The sequence below is a fragment of the Saccostrea echinata genome, unplaced genomic scaffold (assembly GCF_033153115.1).
Source record: "Saccostrea echinata isolate AGI-Se365-2 ecotype Australia unplaced genomic scaffold, CSIRO_AGI_Sech_v1 ptg000054l, whole genome shotgun sequence".
NCBI lineage: Eukaryota > Metazoa > Mollusca > Bivalvia > Ostreida > Ostreidae > Saccostrea > Saccostrea echinata.
The window spans coordinates 60,283,078-60,309,049 of NW_026889803.1; the positions used below are offsets into that span (position 1 = coordinate 60,283,078).

The 25,972-nt window shown below is 34.5% G+C and overlaps 1 protein-coding gene across 1 annotated transcript; it reads right to left on the bottom strand.

Moving 5' to 3' along the window:
• Positions 1 to 19,498: 19,498 nt before the first annotated feature.
• On the bottom strand, positions 19,499 to 20,979 carry LOC133172626 (actin nucleation-promoting factor WASL-like). Its single transcript, XM_061307557.1, has 4 exons — positions 20,916 to 20,979; positions 20,618 to 20,779; positions 19,798 to 19,960; positions 19,499 to 19,596 (listed from the first exon to the last, which is right to left on the bottom strand). Exons 1-3 carry the CDS (start codon positions 20,977 to 20,979, stop codon positions 19,818 to 19,820), a joined length of 369 nt encoding a protein of 122 aa, XP_061163541.1. The 3' UTR covers positions 19,499 to 19,596; positions 19,798 to 19,817.
• Between the last annotated feature and the right edge of the window lie 4,993 nt (positions 20,980 to 25,972).

Below are 25,972 nucleotides of genomic sequence, written 5' to 3' on the forward strand. Positions count from 1 at the left end.
TTCCAAAAACGAATATAAGGTTGTAGAATGATTGTCGTAACGGTAATGGAATGATATAGAAGACACATAAATATGCTGTGAAATTTTAAAAATCTCAAACATATTTTAATAAATAAAATGAAAAAAATCATGATGAAGACACGTACTTGGTATTGTTAATTGTTAAACACACGGATATTTTTTAAACTCTTATTCAAAATAAGCATCAAATATTGAAAGTCCACGTGTGGACAAATTACCGTTACGAATATTTATATGAAATTTAATTAATTAGGTCATAGATTTTATTTATAATACATATATATATTTCATTTAGGTTGTTTACAACCGTTATTTTTCATATTCAATTTCATTAGATTTAGAATTTAATTGTTGAATATTTGCATTTATTTAAAAACTGACCTCGGACAAAAAATGTCTTTTATTCAGAGAATGACCCATCTATAGAATGTAGTGGTGTTCCAGTCATCGATTATAATCGAAAATCAGTCGATTGCTGGCATAATCCAAGCGCTCAATTACAAAATTTTGTTCCGATTAATCGGGTTATTTATTGTAATTTACAAGCTTAATAGTTTTTAAGCCGAATATTCCAGCCGTAACTTGTCTATTAACTTATTTGTGTATCGTAATGGCGCAGACGAACAGACATTGTATTCATACTCGGGTAACAACGCTCATTTCCGGGTATGGACGTACTTTGGATTCTACAAAATGAACGAAGAACCAGCTAGAACATTCTATCGTTAAAATGATATTGTCCCAAGGACTATGGCTTGTCCCGAGACACAGGTTATTCTAACTACAGCTGAACCACCACAGAAAGAAGTTATTCACCCATTCTTACCATTTAATAAACTTAATTGACAGACTTTGTATATGTCCGATTATAATTGATAATTAGTTAGTTACAGTGATCCGATCACTTGAAACTAACTATGAAATTTTTACCGATTCCCATCACTAATAGAATGTACATGTGATGTATACCTGTTATACCAAGTATAATAATTTTCTCTTACATTATCTTGTAAATTTGTGGCTGCGAATAGGGACAGGGAATAACAGGTGAATTACAAAGAAGGAGAATCTCCACACTGTTATCGGGAAAAGTTCTTTATTTCTGAAACACGTTTATCGGGAAGGAAGGGGGGGGGGATACCTATAACTATCTCTATAAGTGATTTCTATCTTAGTTTTGTCTTGTCTGTACAAAAGGACAATCGATGAACATTCTAGTAAGTAGCAATTGTACAATCTATGGGAAACACGATATTGTTTGACTTTTATCGAAATATGTTCATTTTTTTTCAATTCACACATCACCAGTGTAAACTAACTGAGGCAACTGTATTACAAAGATCAGAGTCCCTGCGCACTTTACCAAAATGTAAATAGGTAAATTCTTTTGTTTGTTATAGACTTTTATACCTTTCTAATGTTTTGCTTACATATGTCATTTTTGTAAAGTTAAACTAAAAGATGGGTGATTGAATATGATATTAATGAATTCAATGAATGATTTTTTTTTTTTTTTACAAAATAACAGCTATTTGGCGCCTAATTTTTGAGCTGTTCCCTACAAATTTCCATTGTAGATGTCGTATTGGATTTGAACTGTTCCTTGGTGTCGAAGTGGCACTTTTGCATTAATTGCCCTGTTGTGCAATCGACAGCATGTTTAAATAATTTGAGAACATTTACTTGGTAAAACAGGAGAGCATCACCACTTGCATGCAAACACCTGTAAATTAGTTGGTATTTCATTTTCTTTAACAAAAATGATTGCAGTAAAGGTTTTACAAAGTATTGAAAACATGGAAATAATTGCGTGTATGACATATACGCCAAAGTTTCACGCGGATTTTATAAGCACTGCACTTAAACAGTCCACATACATGTATTTGACGTTTTGACATTCAACTTGAAAAACATATATCGCAAAATACCATAAATATTGTTGCACTGAAATTAAAAGAAATAAATTAATTATGCATCTGTTTTAAAAAGCGTAAAAAGTACCAAAATCTGGATTTAGGAACACCGAATGGTCTTTCCTCACAATTCTTGTCTTTGTCAATGCGGCATTGTATTTCTCCTCTTGCTGGTTACTTGGAGACAGAAATGGCGAGAGCAACACTTCTTTAAGAGGATAACGAGACCCAATTAACCAGCCTCGTTCTAGCAATGCTTCCATAATTGCTGGTAAGCTAGAGTTGCTCAGCACATAAGCATTATAAGTGGCCCCCAGGGAAACAAGCGTTGATGATATGGATAAATCTTTTTTTTTTTTTTTTTTTAAAAAAAAGGAAATAAGAATTTTATTGATACTTTTAACATTTCAGTGTGTAAATAATAGCCTACCAATTAGTATGAAAAACGTCAGTCAGCATATGACTTAATTACAGGTTGTACTTGGTGACAAAGTCATTGTAACGACCGTAAAACTTGCGAAATGTTGACTTCAAATGAGACTGTTGATATCCTGTTTGTGAATTTTGTTGCCTCCGAGTCAAGGGATTTGAGGTCATTGCGGGGTGCATTTAATTCTTTGAAAATCTTTTTCTGTGCTATAATAAGAAATAATATAAAATACATGTATACAAATTTCCAATACTTAGGCAATAAATACAGTGACAAATGTATGAGAAAAGAAAACAACGTGTATATCTGTCACTGTTGGCACGAGAAGTGATTACATTTTATAGAATACCGTTCCGATGAACACTTATATTAAAATATTCTTGGGGAATATGATTAAACATTTTAACAACCATTAAAATTACGGCCGTTCTTCATGGTAATAGAGAATAATCTCCAGGCGGAAACATCTAGATGTGCTGTCACTAAACACCCAACATCAACAATAAACGCTGGTGTGTTGATTCCTTTACCTCGTGGTGACATGTCAGGATAATCTGTCTCTAATAAAAGTCTCACAGTTGGAGTGGATTTGAGTCCTTGTATCTGTTCTTTGTTAAAGTTTAGCACGGCTGCAGTATATCCAAAGTAAACGTTGATGAACTGCTTCATCCTGTCTGCACAATCTCAGTATCCCTAGTAAAACAATGAATATGGATCAGCTGATCTAGTTGGCAAACGGATTTTATTATCTCCAGGCCTCTTGCATGAACGTCCATTCCAATACAATCATCTACTGGGCCTCGAAGATGACGAATTACTGCCTTGGATGCTTTGAACTTTCCGGATGTTTTTCATCTTGTCAACGCCAGAATTTTGGTCGAACAGTCCGATCTAAACCGACTGCTCCTATTGCAGAAACATCTGGCAAATGAGCCACTCCCTGAAGGAAGAGGAACTGATCAACCGTCAGCTCAATGATATGTTTGGGGAGCACGCCTAAAGCCAGCATCCACTTACCCATAGAAAGTTTTTCAAAGTATGACTGAGGCTTGTTATAGGCAACCACACCAATAACAAGTTGAACTGGCAGGTTTGGACGACCTGTTGATTTACAATGTATTATGTCTTAAACAGTCTTAACTTGGCCATATATTTTCTGACTAGTTCTATCCAGATGAAAATGGCTATCAAAAGCTTTCACTACGTTGTCTGGTAAATTGTTTTTCTAGCTCATCTGAATCTGAACCCATACATTCATCTACTAGAACTAACTCACTGAATTTCTTCTCAGTTACATGTAAGGACTCATTTTCATTTTCATGAAAGTAATGGTTGTTCTAATTTCCCTCGAAGACACCATTTGACTTGTTCTGTTGTGATTCTTAGTAGAACAGCGACAAGCACCTCCAATGTAGTAGCAAGGCTGGGTAGTTCACTGGATGTAAACTAAGATGATTTGGCTCCTTCCACCCATTATACTAGGTCATTGCTTTCATTTAATCTAAAGGTTGGTGAATTTCGGATGTGTTTTGAATAGCTTTCAGATGAGTTAATCTTCCCACGTGGCCTTAAAACCCAAAATAGTTTTCATCTCCAAGCATGGGTCATCATAACCAGGCACATCATGGGGTTGAGTATCGACTGAGGAAACAGCCAAACAATTCTGCAGCAATTTCTCTGAGAACTGGTATTGAGGGATCTCTTTCCAGTTGTAAATCTCGACACATCGCAGAGTCCACTGGAACTGACAATCTCAGTCGTCTCAAGTTCTTTCTTCTTTCCAGTCTCTTATTGAACCTTTCCCATGTTCCATTTTTCTTGCTTGATCTGAATATTTAAGGAATGTTTCACAGTTTTGTGCGAGTTATTGATGTGTAAATCACACAGACTTGTCACGTAGGCATATTTCGTGAAGCGCGCTTCATGAAAAATTTGCCTACGTGCAAGTATGTGTGATTTACACTCCAATAATTCACATACAACTGAAAACATTTCCTTATATTTACATTCTACATGTTTAAAATCAGCATAAATACACTCAATGTTTGAATTTCTCGCTGTCCTATATCTTTTTAAGAAATAAATAACAAGTTTAAAAACTTCACTGGGAATTGAAGTGGGTCGGTCACGTGATCAAATCCTGTGAAGGCCGAAGGCCTTCCCATCAGATTTGATCACGTACCGTCCCACCTCAATTCCCAGTGAAGTTTTTAAACTTGTTATTTATTACTTATATATATATATTTGAGACGGACAAATGATATTTAATATCGCATTAACCGTCCGTCATAGATTATGACGAAACGTTGACCCAGAAACGGACAAAAGCATAACAAAAAGGGAGTTCCTCAAAGTTCATCGATATTTTTTTTAATATCCAGAAGAAAACAAGAATTTTTACAATTAATACTCATATAACATGATAAAAACCATATTTCTTTATTTTTTTCAAGATTATATTTTGTCAAATGTAAAAATCAGCACAATTGTCTTCCGCTTTGTGTAAGTCGCCTCGACAGGGAATTCAAACGAAAGAGAAAATCATGTCAATTTTTGTTGATGGTGATAGTGCAGTTATTAAAGGTAGATTTCGTTAGAATCTCTGTTGTCATCATTCTTGAAGAACTTGTAGCTGATGTAGATTGGATGTCTAGCTGGGAATAGGTCGACGAAGGTGAAGAGGCAGGATGAGATCGGCATTTGGAGGAATTTTGGGAGTGACTTGAAGAGACTCCACGGGCACAGGTAAGTATAAGTTAGCAGATGAATGAGAAGAGTTCGCATATTCAGGATTTGTTAGGGATGCTAAAACTGCACTAGCTTTTTTCTTTTGCTGAACGGAAAGATCTCTATTGTAGGATTTTAAAGAGGCTTCTGATCTATGACCAGACATGAACATTATTTGCCTTGCTTCAAATCCTGCATCTTTCATAGCAGTTATTGCGGTAGTACGCAGACAGTGGGTAGTATATGATTGTTGACATCTTGCGGACTTGGATATGTCCTTCATGAAGCATCTGAATGATTGTTTTTGAAGAGGTTTTGAAGTGTACCAGATGTCACAGGCACTTGGACAAGAGAGAGAATCTTCTAAGCAGACATTAAACAGTTGAGTAGCTCCTTTTTCAGTTTTCGACATGAGGAGACATTTTGAGAGGACAAGAAGGGGAATCTGGGATAGCGTAGAGGCGTTTGTCAGCAGGGGCTTCGTCACTGTGGAGACCACCTTGAAAATGTTTTTGCTGAGTCTCATGCCAGTAAGCAACATATTCAGTATCGCCCTCAGTACAGAATTCAAATGAATCAAGGCGCAGTTGATGGTGAAATTCAAGGCCGCGAGAAACAAAGTGCACAGACAGATTAAACCAGACACATTGACGGAAAGCAATGGGTGAAAAAGGTGCAGCTTTGAAATAGAAAGAAATTTTTTCGAGATCCTGTTACAAACTGTTTTATGCATTGTCGGCCTTGAAGCGCCGCTTTGGGTCATTTGTTTGAGCATCCTATCAAGGGTACGGTTTGCTGATTTGAACACAGTGTCGTGAACAATATCAATTGGCCGCCCGATGTCTTGTAGGTGCCTATTGATTGCGAATCTTATGTTTTTTAGAGTATTCTTATGGTAGTGTTGTGTTTGAACATCAATCATATTTTCTTTCATTCTAATGCATTCCTTTGGTTTGGCCTCACAGTAAAATGGCGTGATGCCAGGACCTCAGCTGTCAAATTAGCAAAGTCAAATGATTCATCATACACCTCAGAATGCCAATCTGAAATATTTAAATGACTTTGCTAGGAAAGGGGGGAACAGCTTTTAATAGTATTTAAAAAAAAAAGAAAAGAAAAAGAATGTAAGGTTTTTTTTTAAATTTAATTCTTTGATTCAAATCTATTTAAAGGAAAAAGTTTATATTTTTAGAACTATTTACTTTGAAATAATTTAATAGCCCACTTTGTCTTCATTTTTGTAGATTTTGACTGCCTTGCATCTTCAAACTTTTTAAGATCATTTTCAGTACAAGACTTGAATCTTTTGGGTGCAGTTGGGGTCTCTGGAGGGGGGAGGCATGTAAAGGCGCTCTCTAACAATTCTTCTTTCATTTCAATCACGTTCTGGACAGGGGATACTACTTCCATATTTGATCCAAATTTCATCATCAAAGAGGAGCAATAACACCTCATATTTCATTTTCTCCAATATTAAAGTCTCCATAATCAGCCATGTTTCATGTATAATTTACATGTAAAATGTAGAAGCAGACGGATTTGTATAATTTCATGGTTTTTATTTTTTTAGTCATATATTCAGGAAAATAAATGATAAATGTAGATTTGTTAATAAATACCACAAAACAAGGCTTTTGTTTGGCATGTTTTATTGTTATGAGTTGTGTGACCTACTTTACAATGTTTACATATAGAAAGTAGTACGTCTCCATGTAGATATTATAACGCCATGTAATTCGACCATGTATTGACCTCTGACCTCTGAAAAACTTCATACAGAAATGAAGATATTTACTCTCCGTATGTTTATATAATGGAGAAATACCAAAAATGTATATATATATATATATATAGTTTTATTGACGTCTCTGTAGCCTCAACTTCATTTAGCGCGAGTTTCTCCGTGTATATTTCTACGCGTGAGTATACACGAAAATGACATTCAAATCAATTTCTATGTTAGTATAGTAGTAAATAATGGCCTAACAATTAGTATGAAAAGAGTCAGTCAGCATTTGACTGGAAATATTTGAAGCTCATCGTTAATGCAAAGATTGAAAAGTTTTCTGATGAACTGGAGTGTGTCATGATCTTCACCCAAGGTTATTTAAGTGAATTCAAGGTCACTGGCAGAAAAAAAAATAAACCACTTCCTTCTGGACTATGAATATAACTTACTGACGTACATGTAGAACATTGGCATTTCAAACTTCATACAAATATTACTTCAGGTATATCACTTGTGAAATTAGTTATATCAAGGATTTTTTTAGAAATATATTTCTGATAAGTACTCATGTAGAATGACTCAAAATCGCAAAGAAATGTGGGGGTCAGTGTGCATCTTATTGACAATGAATTTTACCTTTTTGCACTTAATCATTTTAACCTTTATCATATTTCAACAGATGTACTCATGACATTAAATATACATATTTTACGTGAACTAGACTGAATAATTATTATTAATGGACAAAACATGCAGATTTTTAAAATGCGCATAAATTATTGTGTGACCTTTCTGCACTAAAAAAAGTATCATTTTTCGGGTATTATAAATCTAAATAGGCAATTCATTTTTTAAAGCTTTTTATTACTTTAGTACTGATTGATTGGAAGTATCGTTTATTTTAAAATAAAGAAAGAAAAAAGATGGGGCCACTGAGTGATATAAATTTTGAGATAACGGTCAAAATATGCGATTTTCAGGCCAAAAATAGTGTAAATTTTATATCGATTTCTTCAATATATCTTTATTTCTTGGCAAAGTCTGTTGAGTGAATGTGTAAAATTTGTTCTAAAAATATTAAAGTTGCATAATGAGTCAAAACCATGTGTTTCTTTTAAGAAAATTGTATCACAAAATTAAAGATTTCTGTGAAATATGAATATAGCAAAGTTTCGACAACTCAACTGCACTGTAAAGCAAGAAAACAAAAACTGCAAAATATAAGTGCCGGAAAAACAAATGTTGTATCTATCGCTTTGTTTTTATCGTCAATGTCAAAAATTTCAAGGTCACACGTCCTTCATTTTTACCGTGAAACTTGTAAACAGCATTGTATTTGGGCAAGCAGAAGTAAGGAATAAGATATGATCATCTTCTTTGAAGATTCTATCAAAATTCTCAGTCATCCGACATTTATATCTATGAAATTGAAACCATGGTAAATTCTTCAACTTTTCAGCGCATGCGTAGAATAAAGAGGAAGAAGTGAGGCAATATTTTTGTAATGGGTTATTCAAAGATATATTTTACTTTTATTTTTCTCCATTAAATTAGATTTTTTAGGTTCTGAAACCTGTATTTTTCTGAAACCTAATATCTTCAAGAACTGAACAAAATTTGCATGTGTCATGCAAAAATTCTATTGTTGTCAATTTTCCCGTTTGTCCGTCACAGTGTTACTTTAACTGAAACATATATTTGATATTCTTAGCATATTTTGGCGGAAAAAATGCTCTGGGTAAAAATATATAGGGCTAAATTTCCAAGATATTGAATTAAATGAATGTGTAAATTTGAAGATTTTTTTTCTTAATATCCTTCCACCACAAGAAATGGACCCCATAAATTCTGTTTCTTTATGATTTTTGTGACCGGTTTTGAAATTAAATGTTGCAAAATTTGCACTATTTAATTCAAATATGTTATAAAAATTGAATTGTAATAAATAGTTTTGAAGTGAGAGGATCTGACTGATTTTTCTTAAAAACTGAAAAGTGACACCTTAAATTCTTGAGGATTGTCATGACTTTGACTAAGATACATGTAATTTCATCAATAACAACGTCACTGGCATAATTTCAGCAAGTACAACGCACTGGCATAAGAAAGTGTGAAATTCATATCCCATTAACAACTCTCAAAATGAAAGATACTTGATTTTAATACTTCCAGCAAAGTTGAGGGCAAGTACCTCTAGTTAACCCTTAGAGCGATCTAATAGCACAAAGGTTAACAATAGTAAAAATTATTTAACCATTGAAGAAAAATGAATTGGCCTTTCACATTCTTTCAATAAAGTAATACTATGTTTAGGATGTGTTTTGCTTTGTGTTATTGTAACAAGGGAATTCACCTTTGTAGCGTTTCTAAAATAATGATTCAAAAGCTATAAAAGTTTGTAAAAACATTATTTACTGTGCGTTTCAGTTGTAGAGTGAAGTTGATACGCAATATTGGAATCTTTGCAAAGTGCAACTGACACTGATTCTCGTATGCAGAGATGCGGGCGACTTCAAAGAAACTCATTTACAACACATGCAATATATTTTAGCATGAACATGTGTTCAGCCTTTAACGCAAAAGAGGAAGAGAACACTAAAAAAAGCTAAACTGATAAATAAAATGACTGCAAGACTTCTACTTTAACGTACACAAAAACACTGGAGAATTTCTCAAAAAAGAATCATGTAAAATAAGCGACCTAGGTTTTGGCCCAGCCAGAGACAAGTCAAAAGGTCACGTTTTAAATTAAAGCGTCCACTTTATAACGTTCTATCAGATCTACAGTAAAAACACATTTAAGAATAATGTTTATACACTGTAGTTATCATTCGAGAATTTCCTTATATTGTGTAACAGAGAAGGAGACAGCTGGACAGGGAATCAAACGCGAGATTCATCTATTGCTAGTCAGGAACACTACCAACTGAGCTAACCATGCCGATATCCACGGCCCATTTTGCACCATTTGCATCCTCCTTTCTTAAATTGTTTTTGTTCTCGAAGACACAACCCACGGTATTATTTGACCTTGCAGGACTTTCACCTGCAAGTCCAGGCAAGAGGTTGTCAACTGCACAAAATTATGTAACAGGAAAGAAGAAAACATATGGCTAGAATGGGAATCGAACCCGAGGCTTCTGCATCAACCTCCATATGCTCTACTGACTGAGCTATCATGGCCGATATTCACTGATCAAACCATTACATTCACCCTTCTTAAATTGTCTTCGCTCTGGAAGACACAACGAGAGTTCATTAGTTACCCATGGCAGGACTTTCACAATCAAGTCCAGGGCACAGGTGCTTGTGGACAGGAACACCCCCTCCCCGAATATACACCCTGGGTCCAAGGATATTTTTATTCGTCTTTTTCCATAAATTAATCTTCTAGTACACATTTACGATGTATTCCATATGAAAAATCCAAAAAATAACGTAGAATTAACGTTTTATTAAAAAATCATACCCGCTGTATTATAAAATAGAGAAGGTAAGTCACTTCCATTCGTTAACAGTGGACCCCTCTTGGATATCGGGCCTAAAATATCATATACCTACTACATGTCACCAAAATCTGTCATTATATCTTATTTCGGTAGATATTTTTGTCTTTAATCGTGCTATTTAATTGCCCAGGCATTCCACAATAATCCGAGTATTCATCGTCAAACGTGAAAAATGCTACAAGATTTGGCAATGTCAAAGTAGAAATTACGGAAGTGATGCAGAAACGACACCTAGCGGGTAACTCTCGAGTTCCGAGTGTTACAGAATTAAGGGAAAAGCCAGAGGGCTACGAAAAAGTTCGGGAAAGTTTTGATAAAGAAGTCGAAATCGATTCATTACAATTTAATTTTGCTGCAGATTTTCAAGATGAGTTAGGGTAGTCATCAATATTCTTTTTAAAGGATTTCAACACTTTATCAGGATTTTCGTAGCCCTCTGGCTTTTCCCTTAATTCTGTAACACTCGGAATGTATGGAAAAAGACGAATAAAAAAATTCTTGGACCTAGGGTGTATATTCGGGGGGGGGGGGGGGTGTCCTGTCCACAAGCACCTGTGGTCCATGGTGGTCAACGGTAATTATTTACTTAACAGGAAATGAGAAACTGGCTTGGCCATGATTGAACCAGGGACCCCTACATCACGAGTCAGGAACTCTACCAACTGAGCTAGGCAGGCTGAAATCCACGGCCAAAACATTACAATTTAACATTTAATTACTAATAATTAATAATAAAAAACATTCTTTTATACTAAGCATTTAAAAGTATAAAATTATAATGATATGTTGATCTTCATAGATTTTAAATCGATAAGAATATTTCTAATCTGAATAGTGCACTCGCCTCCATTCAAGCACCATGTGTCAAATCTTGCCTACTTACTTGGCAAAGTACATCCAAATCATAACACTATTATGTCAGTATGACTTTTCTTAAATACTCAAGAAAAAACTCTTTTTCCCAGATGTGGGTCACTGTTTGAGTACTTTGAACAAATATTCTGTAAACACAATAAGCAATCCAATCGGAGTGTAGCAATAACGTACATGTACTTATCACTGTCTGACTGTTTCTGTAACGTTACAAAATGAAACATCTAATCAGAGTGTGTTTTGTACATTAATTTGCCCTGGTCATTGAGTGGTTGAAAAAACATCTATCAATGGCACGTCTGCATAGTGTTAATATCCTACACGGTAACACTGCACATGGCCTTGAAACTTTCGTTCTTATAATCTTGTTCCAGATGTGCGCGTTTCTCTCTGCCTGCACATTTGTTCGAGTTAACTTGCTTTCTTATTGGCTCAACAGAAAAATCGTTCAAGTGAGCCTTTTTTATTAGCTCACCTGAGCCGAAAGCTCTGATGAGCTTTTCTGATCAAAAAGTGTCCGTCTACCGTCTGTAAACTTTTCACATTTTCGACTCAAGGACCACTGGGACAATTTTAACCAAATTGCCACAAAGCATCCTTGGGTAAAGGGGATAAAAATTTTACTAAAGTAAGTGCCACGCCCTCTTTCATGGGGAGGTAATTAAGAATTCGTGAAAATTCGGTAGCATCTTTTAAAAATCTTCTTTTCAAGAACCACTTGGCAAGAAAAGATCAAACTTATATGAAAGCTTCATTACATACTCTAGATTCAAGTTTGTTCCTATCATCACCGCCGGGGGTAGGGCGGGGTCACAAGAGGGAGTCGAATTTTTACATAGGAATAGAAAGGAAATGTCTTTATAAACCTTCTTCTCAAGAACAGCAAAGTAATGATTAGTCATATTATAAGAGAAGTATCCTCAGGTAGTATAGATTCAAATTTGTTCGAATCATGACCACTGGGGTAAGGCAGGGCCCCAGCAGTGGGTCAGAGTTTTAACTAGGAATATATAGGTGTAATGGTTAAGGGGCATTTTGAGTAAAACGCATTGAAGACTTCAGATAGTGAAATGACCTGATAACTCTTAGAATGGACTAGCTAATCCAAAGGGTATATAAGGCAAAGCTCTGGGAAAGTAAGTCATTTAGAAGCTAGCTGAAGAAGTTGGATGTTGAATCAGCAATAAAGAAGTTAAGGTATTCCATCCCTAATAGGAACAGATTCAGTGAAATTGAATACATAACAGATGTGTATGGTTTGATTACTCGGTATATTTAGACATATTCCCATTTATTACTATTAGCAGGTAAGGGTGGGATGTGTTGTAATTTCTGACCTTGAATTTTGGTAAGAGTAATCTGCTTCTGTTTTTAATTATTTAAAAATCTATTTTAAAAAAAATCATCTTAAAAAAGTATACTACAGAGTCTGACACAACTGTTCCATTTTTGGATATTTTACTTGAAAAAGACGTTAATGGAAATCTAACAACCAAGCTATATGATAAACGTGATGACTGTAACTTTTCAACTTTCCTTACTTATGCAGCAATATATCTTCATCACCTGCATACGGGGTTTTTATGTCTCAGTTGATTGGATACGCACAAGCATGCTCTACGTATGAACAATTTATAAAAAAAGTTGGTAAGTTATTGACAAACAAGTTGATGAAACAAGAATATCAGCATTTAAAGTCGTCATTTCGTAAGTTCTATGGTCGATATAATGACCTTGTCAGCAAAAACTATTTATCATTAAGTCGAATGCTGACTGACGTTTTTCATATTAATTATTAGGCCATTATTTACACACTGAATTGTCGACAGATTTTTATGTATTTCCCGATCATGACAAGGAGCACACGGCGGATGTGACCGGTCGGAAGGGGATGTTCACTCCTTCATGGCACCTGATCCCACCTTTGATGTTTTAGAGGTCCGTGTTTGCTCTATTTCTGCTCCAAAATTCGTATTTATGGACTTTTGAGCTTGAATTCTGTTCGTTATCTCCATACATTTCATGTCGTAAAAATGTTTTCAATTGTCATTCTAATGTGCTTTTAATTAATGCATCTTTCCACTACAGTATTTATTGATATCATTATTTGGATTCCTATTTTAAAAAATCGCTTGTCCCTATAGACTTTAATGCAATCTTTGTTAATTAATTTTTGAAACTTTCTCTTGGTAAATCCAATCATTAACTCAGAGTAATAGGAAAACCTACATATCCCTTGTAAGAACCTGATCATACACGTTACATGGATATTATCTAAAATCTTTTTCACAAGAACAACTTAGCCATTATCAGTCATACTTATATAGAAGCAACCTTACGCATTGTAGAATCAAGTTTGTTCAAATTATGACCCCAAGGGCTTGGGGGCACAACAGAGGGTCAAAGTTTTGCATAAGAATATATAGGAATCATCTTGAAAAAAAACTTTAGCTCAAGAACAGCAAAGCCATGATTAGTCATATTATTATAGAACCAACCTCAGGTAGTGTAGATTCAAATTTAGGGTGGCTAGGGTGGTGTCACAATGAGATATCAAAGTTTTACATAGTAAAACATAGAAATTAAAATTCTTCTGTTTAAGAACAGCAAAGCCATGATTAGTAATATTATTATGGAAGCATCCTGAGGAAGTATAATATGAAAGCCCTATCAGCAACCATTGAATAGATATGAAAAGGTTAAAGTTTTTCAAAACTAAGTCAAACATCAAGGTCAAGGTCAAAATTATGATGCCTAAGGAAAGACCTTCTCACTAGAAATACACAGGTGAAATAGAAAAGCTGAAGCACCAATCGTTCAAAAGTTATGACCAAGATTAAAGTTTTTTAAAAGTAGGTCAAACTCCAAAGTCAATGGATTACAATTGTTGGTATCCAAAGGAAGGTCTTGTCACAAGGAAAAACATGTTAAATATGAAAGCCCTAGCAACAACTTTTCAAAAGTTGTGTCCAAGGTTAATGTTTTCCGAAAGTAGGTCAAAGTCCAAGGTCAAAGGGTCAAAGTTGTTGGTATCCAAACGAATGTCTTGTCACAATGATTATATATGTGAAGTATGAAAGCCTTAGCACCAACCGTTCAAAAGTTATGACCAATGTTAAAGTTTTTGAAAAGTAGGTCAAACTCTAAGGTCAAGGTCAAAAGGTCAAAGTTGTTGGTATCCAAAGGAAGGTCTTGTCACAAGGATTACACATGAAAGCCCTAGCACCAGTTGTTCAAAAGTTATGGCCAAGGTTAATGTTGGCAAAAATTTTGCAAAACTGGGTCAAACTCCAAGGTCAAAAGGTCAAATATTGTGGTACCCAAAGAAAGGTCTTGTCACAAGAAATACACATGTGAAATATGAAAGCCATAGCTCCAACCAATCAAAAGTTATGGGCAATGTTAAAGTTTTTGCAGACAAAAAGACAGACAGACAGACAGACGGACGGACAGGGCAAAAACTATATACCCCCCGAATCTTCGATACGGGGGCATAAAAAATGTTTGTAACAGACAAAGAGTGTGTTTTCTTTGGTAAATATGAAATAAAACAAATTGTTTTTATTAAACTTTATTTCTGCTAGACATTGATAATGACCTTCGTGTAAACGTTTACTCAATTTGTAAACGTTTAGAGCATTTAATCGAAAAGTCACCGTTTACACGTGTAATCGCCCTTAGATAAAGATAACGGACAGTGATCGATCTCAATTTATCCACGAACAATACAAATATGTGAAGAGGGCATAAAACACGAACCTCTGGAAATTCCAGAGGTGGGATCAGGTGCCTAGGAGGAGTAAGCATCCTATTATGTTGATCGGTCACACCCGCTGTGTACGCTATGCATTGATCAGACGGAACTATCCGTAGTCAATTCAGTACAAAAACAAAGGCCTAACAATTGTGTGAAGCAAGTCACCAAAATACGACCCAATGATAGGTTATATCTGCTAACAAGGTCATTATAACAACCATAAACGGAATAAAGAATCATTTTGAGTATTTTCACGGATGTCAGCCATATTTTTTTTTTAATTGAATTTCATAGTTACAAGATAATTACTCCTGCATAAAAGTTTGAGGAAAAGACGGTCTTTTTTTACCTGGCTCAGATTTAAAGAATAAAAGCACCAGCTATCAATTTCTTTACGCAATTTTAATTACCTTGTTGGCTAAGGGGGGAAAAAGTCCTGATCTCATTTCTTCAAATTTCTGTATTTCTGGACTAATTTACTATGCTGCATTAAACACAACTGAACAGCAGTGACGGTCTGACAATGCTAATATTTCTCATTTTGTCTAAACACATACTTGATTAAACCTGAAATCTTTGACTGCAATTTTTCTAAATGTAAAAAATGTCTTACTGCATATTTTTTTACTAGTATACAGTGTGAATAAAGCAGCTTCGTCTTCTGCGCTGCGAGTTTTAATTTATCACTATTCATGTTTTATCATATGTGATAAAATCGAGAGGTAATTTTTACATAGGGTTCTATGCCATGATGCTCTGGAAATTTCTGTCAAAACTTGACAAAAGAATATGCACATAAAGTTTATTATTCAGTAATCTCAAATCATTTCTTCTTTCTTAATACATAAATCAAAATTAAACAAGAGATGTTTGGGAAACACTTATGCCCCCCCCCCCTCCCATATAATTGGAATTTTTCTCAGTCCAAGGGGCATAACTCAAATCGTACCCAAAACAGAACTTGACCTAGATATTCTTATGATTAATCTGTTTACTAAATTTCATTTCAGTATGTGCAACTTCTGCAAAAAAAATGAACGGAAACTGCTGGTGGACCGACAGACAGCAGCAAAGCAATATGCCCTCCCTTCTTCCAAGGGTGGCATAAAAATGCTAGTTACTTAAAATTCTCCACATTGTGTTTACCACCTAACTGTATTTTCGCTATTTCACAGCTGTTAATTGATAATGAATGTTAACTTTTTATTGAATTTATTTTTTTTAATAAACTAGTACTACTACGCAAGTAACATTTAACTGCGATAGTTAAGGGACATCTATTTATACATGTACCAATCTATACTTATAAATTAATAAATTTTGCAAATAAACTCCGAAACGGATGCACCAGAGTTCTTACTTACTCCTCTAACAATACACTAGATACAAGATGATGTCCGTTAACTATATTTAGATTTCACTCGCATAGTGAGTATCGTACATTAAATTAAAAGTCTACTTTTATTTTCTATAAACGGCCATGAAATAGCAAAAACGTGAGTACGATGGTGTTTCCGGTTGGCGGATCTAAGTTACTGGCAATTTTTAATGAAACTGACAACAAGTAATCGTTTATTTATTTCATAAAACGTCATGACTGAATTATTCAATCAAAACTTGATTTAAATGATATAAAAGAAATAAGTTGTGAAAACCGATTAAAATGGGAAATGTGCAAATCATTTTCGTCATTCACCGATCTTAATATTGACGGAAGCTTCTAGATCATCATATGTCATCGAGCCCGATGTTTAAAAAAAACGAGGCGCTTATAGCTGCACAATATAATGTGTGATTGGTCATTGAAATAATGGTAAATCATTGATAAAACTATAAACTGTGAATATATTTACATATCGAAAGACTATTACCATGATTACAAATATATACATGTATGTAATAGGTTTTCCTAATAAATTTATCGGTAAAATTTGTATATATTCCTTACTGAGAGCATCGTGGCAACGAACCCGAAGTACAATTTGTACTTCGTAATAAACTTGCTTACATGTAAAGAGAAAATTAATGAATAAGGTGTTGTTCAAAATCAATTACAGATGTAAAATTTTGCGCTTTAATCAATACATTTCATTTTTTTCTTCTTCTGAATCTTTTGTATCAAATACTCGGCCTATTCATAGGGCGTTAAAAGCTAATTTTCCAAAGGTACTTGAGTCTTGGTTTATAAATATGTATGTACCTTATTGATATGAAAAAAGTAAAGTACATTATTTACATATCAGTAAGGTACAAACATACATGTATTTATAAACCAAGACCCAAGTACATGTACCTATGAATTTTTATCCCCCCCCCCAATCAATTTATCAGTAAAATATGCATATTCACTGGTTTTATCCTGGACGGAAATGCAATAAGAGCATCTGAAGTACAATATCTATAACATAGTATAACAGGTTTCACAATAAACGTCAATTAATGAAAATTTTTGTTAATTTTCAAGTTTTTACGAAGGGGGTGGGGTGGGGGTGGAGACGCCACTGTATGCGAGATTTTGAACTTCCTGCTATAAGCCTGTAGGCTGTCAGTAGCAACTACAAAATATTTTCTGTCGGTAGTAGTATAAATTCAATTCCCCGCGCTTGTGCGCGGGATTTTATCTAGTAGTAATATAAGAGGAGTTAGTGTAAACTCTGGTACATACATGTATCTGGGAGTTTATTTGCAAAAAAATTACACGTAGTCATTTATACATGTAAGTAGAGCTGTTAAGAATTTAATCTGTCAGTGATTAATAATTCATTGACAAATAATGCATTGACAAATAATCTAAAAATACGTATGGAAATACGTTAAGCAGCATGTTTGTTAAAGTTATAGATATTATCCAATCATTATTGTTTTTTAAAACCAAATGTTCTTAATTGTTTATTATCAATTTACCTGATTCATTGTTATTTAAAAAAAATTACAAGAGGGTCAATCCTCTAGGTTAAAAAATTTGTCTTTCTTTCTTTGTTTTTTTTTTTGGGGGGGGGGGGGGGGCTTCTTTACGCTGCAGTTACGTAAAGTCTTTTTTAATATTCTGGATTTCCAACGTTTCGGCATGAACATGATTTGACAAAATGCGCATCTGGTGCATCAAAATTGGTACCCTGTATGATTTACATTATACAGAAATTAAGGTCGTCCAGTAGCAATTTGTATAGGCAAGGTAATAATATACGTGTATAAACTGGTCAATATTAATCAAATTTGACCGGAACCTCTCTACACGTGGTGTTACCGTGACAAACATTGTCATATAATTCGTAATAAAAAAGTGCGTTGAAGCTCTAATCATAGCGTGATGGCGCTTTTGTTTTCAATTCCACACTTGTGTGGTTCGGTGCGAATCGGTTAACGATTAGGTGTGACGGTCGTACGACAGGCTAATGACCACTGACCGTCTATTCCGTGACGCCCAAGCGATCCACGGACACATAAAAATAGATTTCGCTAAGTGGGTTTTCCACACTCCGTTTTTTTTTTTATTTTCTGATTTATTGTGTGTTTTTTGCTGATATTACGTTTACAATTCTTTTTGCACAAGTTACGTTGCAAGACTTTGTGAAGAGAAAAAATATACGTGTATTAACATTATACCTTTACATTTCAGAAATCTTCATAACTTATAATTTATAAGTTGGTAGTTTATAATACATCATAACATTAATTTGAAAAACAAAGATATTTGAACTGTAGATATTTAATCCTCAAAGTCTTCACACTTTAATTCTAGCCCAAAATATAACCAATAAAACTCCATTTTTCTTTATGATTTTTCATCACTTAGATTTCTCGTATAACCCCCCCCCCCTCCCCAAATGAACATAAAAAGGCAATAAAAGCAAAAAGTTCATATCTTGTTTGACATGTTGAGTTCAGTTTAAGATTTATATAGAGATAATCCTTCAAACTGGAAAATTTATGAGAATCTCCCAAGTTTGCATTTAAAGGACAGTGAATACTTCTGGTTGTTATAGTAAATGCGAACATGTATTTTTGTTAAACACGATGTTAGAAAATTTTTCCACCACAGTGCGCGATTTACATAAGTCCTCAGTGTACAAATTGCTGATTTTCTTTGTATCCTTGGAACTTTTTTGAACCATTAAAGCCATACTATATGAGCTTGTTATGAAAATTAATTTATAAAACGATAAAACGATATTGTCATGTTGCATCTAACATTTCAGTGTGTGCAAGAATGTTGATTGTTGCTTCTGTTAAGGATACTTAGAATTGCAACACAATCAATGAATTTAGAGCGAAAATCAGCTGATAAATTATGTATTACACACACACACACACACACACACACACACACATATATATATATATATATATATATATATATATATATATATATATACATATATATATGGAGAGAGAGAAACCGATGGAGCTGCTAATCAAATTAAGAGAATTCTTTGAAAAGACAACAAAGACTTTAAAATATAGTTTTAATTTAAGTAAAAATAGATCCTGCCTCCAGCAGGAAAATACATGTAGATATTACTTAGATTGTTCACGCTCGCAGGTATTATTGTTATTTTTGTGTTCTTCATCATCCCAGTCTTTCCAACTTTTGATTAAAAAGGTTTAAAGGTTTTTAAGGACCTTACTATTGGAACCTGAAATATCAGAAAAAGAAATACCTTTCGTTAAATAATTCATTCAAAGCAATACTATATACTTCTAAATTCATATGAAATTGTAAACCGTATCGATGAACAAAGAGAATTTCAAAGTTAAAAAAAAAGGAGGGAATAAAGTTATAATTAGGAAACTAAACCTTACAACAGGAAATGTGTGATGATCATGAATTTCTATACCTGATATCATAAGGATGGAATTAACAACAGTAATTCTTGTCGTCTCCACAGGACCCCTCGTATCTGGTGCCCGGGGGACAATCCCCTGTATTGCAATCACAATCGTCGGCAAAAAAGTAAGATGGCGCTGATGTAGGATAATAGTCATAGTAGGAGTTGTAAGCTATAAAAAAATAATTAAATAATTTAAAAAAAAAAATCCAGGTTGAATAATTATTCACGCATTAATGACATTCACAAATTCAAACTATATAGCAGAACAATAATAAATTATTTTACTTATGAGCATCCTACTTTATAAAGTTGCTGACATTAGTTTTAATACATATTTGAAATATATACTGTAAAATAATAATAGCTATTTAATAACTATCGTGCGTTGGTCAAAAAAATTCATTTTTTTCAATTTTTTCTAAATATAATTTTTGCATTATCTTATACAATACTTTATTAAGACTCTTTTTACTCAAAATAATTGGCATGTGAATAAAAAAAAGTAGTTTATCATTTGCAATTTTTTTTAAATTGCGCAACAGAAAATAAATGTTTTTCTTGTTCATTTATCGACGTAAATGTCAGAGCTCATTATAAAATAATCAATTTCAGTGACATGAATCTTTCATTGGAATTACACACAAAAGGCAGAAGCACATTAACATAGCATATTTAAACAATCTTTTCTTCTCTCAAAATATTTTGAGCACTTATTTGACTTTACAAATATATATAGATAGATAGATAGATAGATAGATAGATAGATTTTATTTTGAGCACGCCGATATGAAGTCTGGGAAATTTTCAACATAAATCTCAAATATACCTGGTGGTGGTGGCGGTGCCCTTCTGCGTGGTGGTGGTGGTGGTGGTGGAGGAGGTCTCCTACCTCTTGGGGGAGGAGGAGGTTGAACTCTGGCAGGAGGTGGGGGTCCACGTCTTGGAGGTGGACGTTTGGCCGGAGGGCCACGCCGTTCAGGAGCAGACCCTGTGTATGAAGAAGACATGGTTAACGAAGAACCTCCAGTAAACGAAAATCATTTTTAAATCCAAAATATTTACATTAAATTATTTTCAGTCCTAAGAATGTTTATAGTTTTCCTTTTTAAAAAGAAAATACTAACCTGGTCGAGCCAAGCATGCTTCTATAACAAATAGTAATCCTATTAGTGCGCACAACTTATACATTTTTGTCAATGATTTGGCCTTTCAGCTTTTTTGTCTGAAAGCTCCAACTTTCTGCTATCTCCACTTGTATTCTTTGTCTTAAATAGGAGGCCAGTACAAGTAAATGTCACCACTGGCCATTTATTATCCAATAACAACATTGGTCGTAAGACTTCTCCCCATACACTGTATCTTGGAATAATATTTTATGGACTTCTAAATATAACCGATGGTAGATTAACCCTTCATATCGGTACACTTTCCCAGGACATTTATTTCTTTGACACAAAGTTTACAATGATCGTCCTTTCTTGGTACTTCTATTCTTTCAGGCGAATCTATTTTTGGATCAAAAGTGGTCAAAATACGCAACGCATTTTTTTCTTCCTTGTGTCAAATCATTATTTCGCTAAAGAATTCCATTGGTTTTTTATGTTGAGCATTAACGCGTTATCAATTTACTCATTATATAATCTTTCAGTTGGTGTGTTTTTACATATAATAATTCAAAGTCAGGAAGTTGGACCAGTGGTTTATAAACTTACATTTATACATTACAAATAATTTTTGTACGCTTCTGTCCTCGTTTGAATTTCAGAAATGGTTCCTTGAATTTCTAAAATATGCTACGTAATCGACTGAGACCTAGTTTGCAAAGAAAAGTACGATATTTGTGACTTTATGCAAAATATTCTTGACATATACATGTACAAGGGGGATATGTTTATTTTGAAACAAATATAATTTTTTTAAAACTCAACATCTTATGGGAGTAAAATAATAATAAATTTAATCAAAATACAGATAGACTTGTGACATCGACAGCTCTAGCTATAAACATGATCAAAAACTAGCATCAAAAATTGTGATAATTAATGCAATACTTTTATTACTAGCGCGACGGCGTATTGTCTAAAGCTGCGTTAGCGTGACAACGTGTTGTGTGTTAGCGCTACGGCGTGTTTTGTAAAGTTGCGTTAGCGTGACGGCGTGTTGTGTGTTAGGTGCGTTGTGAACGCTATAGCGCGTTGTCACTTTGCGCTAGCGCGTTGTTCCTGACGCGCGCGCGCTGTTACACTTTTGCAAATAGCCCTTTCGGAACACTACATGTATATGTTGCAGTGGTCTTGCATATTTATTGTGTACTACATAAACGCATAACTCGAGAGTAGCTCACTGAACTGAAAAAAGGGATAAAAGGCCCAGTAGTAATCAAATAAATGTTCATTCAATGCTAACTATTTCTGTTTTTAGTTTCAAAATGTTACTATCAGTATGTGCTTAATAATTTTTTAATGACTTTTATACATTCTTTACAACCAATTTTTACATATAAATGAATAAATTTTGCCAATAATTTCTGAAAGACCTGCATCAGAGTAACTGTTTTCACCCTTAACATTGCATTACATACGTAAACTATCGATCGGCAATTATCGTGAATTTATTCAAAAATCTACTTTCGTTTTCGGTAACCTACCACGAAATAGCAAATATGAGAGTAAAGTGGTGGTTACACTTTGGCGGATTTGGTCCATGTCGGTGATTACATTTATCGAAACTTCTTAATTCATCTTTTTTTTTAAATTAAAACATTCATATTTCTTAAAATGTTCATTGAAATGTCGGAAAAAACATAAAATCATTGAATTTTTAATTATTATTTTTCAATGAATATTCAACCAACTTTAAATTTTGTCAAAGAGTCTAGAAGATTCTATGGCAAAGTGAACATAAGAAAGTTCATATAAGGAATCTTTAATCTGAATATTACGCGGATGAATGAAAGAAAATTTTTTTTCTCGATGCAATGAGTTTGATAAATACTAGAGCCGAGCTCGTTGCAGAGCAACGAATAGGTCTTCCGTTGGAGCAGTGACCTTGAGTCAAGGTCATGCCATATTCTAAGGTGATAAATAATCTTTTAAGGGACTATCAACTTGCAATGCTTCGCCAGTAGAAAGACAATAAAATAATGTACACTTTCTATTTCGTGACCTTGAACTTGTCCAGATGACCTTGCGTCAAGGCATAACACACTCTGGTTATGACGCAAACCTATCTGTGTTACCGACTTGACAAGTTAACACATGTTCTTTCAGACCACACATCCAGTAAAAGCATCTTGTTCTTAGTGACGTTGAACTTGAGTCAAGGCCATGACACAGTCTGTATGATACCAACAATACCCATTCTGAGTGTTTCCAACTTGACAAGTTTACACATGTTTTTTTCATTTCGTTTCCATATAGTTGTAATTTATTACTTTTAACTCGCTGGATTCAAATTTTATTGTATATATGTCTTATGTCCAATTTCGATATTGAAAAACGTCGGCATCTTTGAGTACGTGTACAAGGTGCATTACGTTACCCTATCACATCATGTTTTATAACGCAGACCATACATGTATATATAGTCAGCGTTATAAAAAAAGGTTAAAAAAAACCCCCATTTTATTCATCAAAAATCTCTGCTTAATTATCTTTGCTGATTTCTTACAGAACTAGAGTGTTCCTAGGAACGCATCTGCCGCCTGCTTTTAGCTTCATTAAAGATGTAACTAAGTCTAAAAGTTATCAGCTATTTATTTGCTAAGGCATTGAATATAGTTCATGCCAAAAAAAAAACAAAACAAAACAATCCAGGGATAGTAAGACTGCGATAGAATCTAACAATCAAATAGAAATGCAAATCCTTCACCCCTGAAAGCTAAAATGGATATTAATGAAATTTGAATAAATTTATTATGAATAATTATATATAAATTATTTAAGTACGTGATTTCAACAATCCTTCGAAAGAGGCTTCAGTCTTTCACATCAGCAATTGTCAGTCTACACCATCCATTTTGGAATACCGATCCCGTTGTATTTTCATAGTACTTAAATTTAAGTTTTTGTGGTTTCTTTATTTCATACAGTGTCAAAATACATTGTCATGAGATCATAAACATGTATAACTGTTAATTATTAAACCCTGCCTCTGTAATTTCAAAAGACATAAGTTAAATTTAACCCTCCGCAGTATATTTTACAAAATAGGTCAAAGGTCAAGGTCAAGTGAACTGTAACGCTGGTATTTTTCAAAATGTTTTATGACAAACAGTGCACATTCTAAATAGCATAGACTTACCTCATAAATATCAAAAAGAAGTTGTATATCGGCATTATTGGTTATTTTGAAAAGTAGGTCAAAGGTCAAGTTCAAGGATATCTAGGTCGGAAGCCATGGAAAAATACAAAAGCCATAGTGTCAAGCTATATGTGTAAATTATCAAACCCATTCCTCTTACATTTCTCGAGATATAAGGTGTGACAGACGGACGGACAGCAAGACAGACGCCAGGTAAATTGATCGCTAAGTGCTGCTCTGCTCTGCAGGCGACACAAAAATGTTTGTTTGATTGTCTGTCTGTTGTTTAACGTCCCTTGAGCTGCCAGCATTTGCCAGTGAAGGGCTGCAAATTCAGACCTATACTCGACACTCAAGGCCATTGAGCAGTGGGGAATTTTTTTCATGCCGGCACCTACTGCTAAACGGGACCTCGGTTTATACGGCCTCATCCGAAGGACCATACTCCACGTTCTGTAGTGAAATTGTTTGTTTGTTTGTGTGTTAACGTCCCCGTCGAGATTTTTCACTCATATGGAAAAACCACCACTTGCCTGTGGAGGGCTGTAAATTCGACACTCAAGGCCATTGAGCAGTGAGGGATTTTTTTCATCCCAGCATCTACTGCTACACGGGACCTCGGTTTATACGGTCTCATCCGAAGGACCAGTCTCCACGTCCCGTAGTGGAATAGTTTGTTTGTTTGTGTGTTGTTTAACGTCTCTCTCGAGATTTTTCACTCATATGGAAACGCCACCACTTGCCGGTGGAGGGCTACAAATTCAGACCTATACTCTACACTCAAGGCCATTTAGCAGTGAGGGATCTCTTTCGTCCCAGCATCTACTGCTACACGGGACCTCGGTTTATACGGTCTCATGCAAAGGACCGGTCTCCACGTCCCGCAGAGGGAGTCGAACCCACGACGTAAAGATTAACTCCTTACTCCGCGACTCTAGAGCAAACACTCAAACCACTGCGCCACGCGGGCGACGTGGTGGTATTCGAAACCACAACTACGAATCGTAGGGGTAGAAACATTTTGATAAATGTATTATCATTATGAAAATCATGTTCTGACTTAAGCCTGTAGAACGCAATTTCATTTTTTTCTGGGACGGGGCACAATCAATCCAATTTTTTTTATATCTAAGCCAAAAAAAAAAAAATTAAAATAAAAACATAATTGCGGGGGTGGGGGTGGGCACGACCATATAGCTTTAAGCTATATAGTGACTAAGAAGGAATAACTTGTCATTTGTCAAAGTCTTTTACCTAAACTCTTCACTTTTAATTGTCAATGACAGATTCTTGTTACAAAGTGAAAAGTATACATTTATATGTAGTGCAGCTATCCATCTCATATGTATAATCTATTTAATGAATCGTTTTATCCTAAAGGGAAAGTGAAATCTCAATCAAAATTTGTCACAAATACTGGACTCTCTGATTAATTATAATATACATGTAAGAACGGATCGTCAATTAGGACTGCAGGTTTGATAAATTCACAGCATGCATCTTCAGCCTTAATTAAAACGTTGTTTCGAAATATTACACTGTATCTATAAAAGCGTAAAATTAGAATTGACCTAAAGAATATTTTACACCACAGGGGAAATGCTTCCGTGGCACCAGAAGTTTACAATTTTGATTGACAGGTGTAGCGCCGTGCATGGATTTCATGTAACTATGTACAAATAAGAAATGAAGGGATCTAAAGAAAAAAGTTATTGTGATTGACATTGTAATTAAAACAGAGACAATTAACAGTAGTTTGGCTGTGCTGGCCTTTCTGACATTTGAAGTAAAGTTTAAGAATAACTTATCATTGAAATGGAGTTGTAAAAGTGTATTATCAATTATTTTCATTTTCATCATTAGATGTGCTAATAAGTTT

Bases quoted from the DNA above. Each gene is read 5' to 3' on its own strand.
- LOC133172626 (XM_061307557.1), bottom strand. From the start codon at position 20,979: ATGTATAAGTTGTGCGCACTAATAGGATTACTATTTGTTATAGAAGCA. The intron at 20,780-20,915 runs GTTAGTATTTTC...CTTCATACACAG, and splicing joins AGCATGCTTGGCTCGACCAG to GGTCTGCTCCTGAACGGCGT. The intron at 19,961-20,617 runs GTATATTTGAGA...ATTTTTTTATAG, and splicing joins GGCACCGCCACCACCACCAG to CTTACAACTCCTACTATGAC.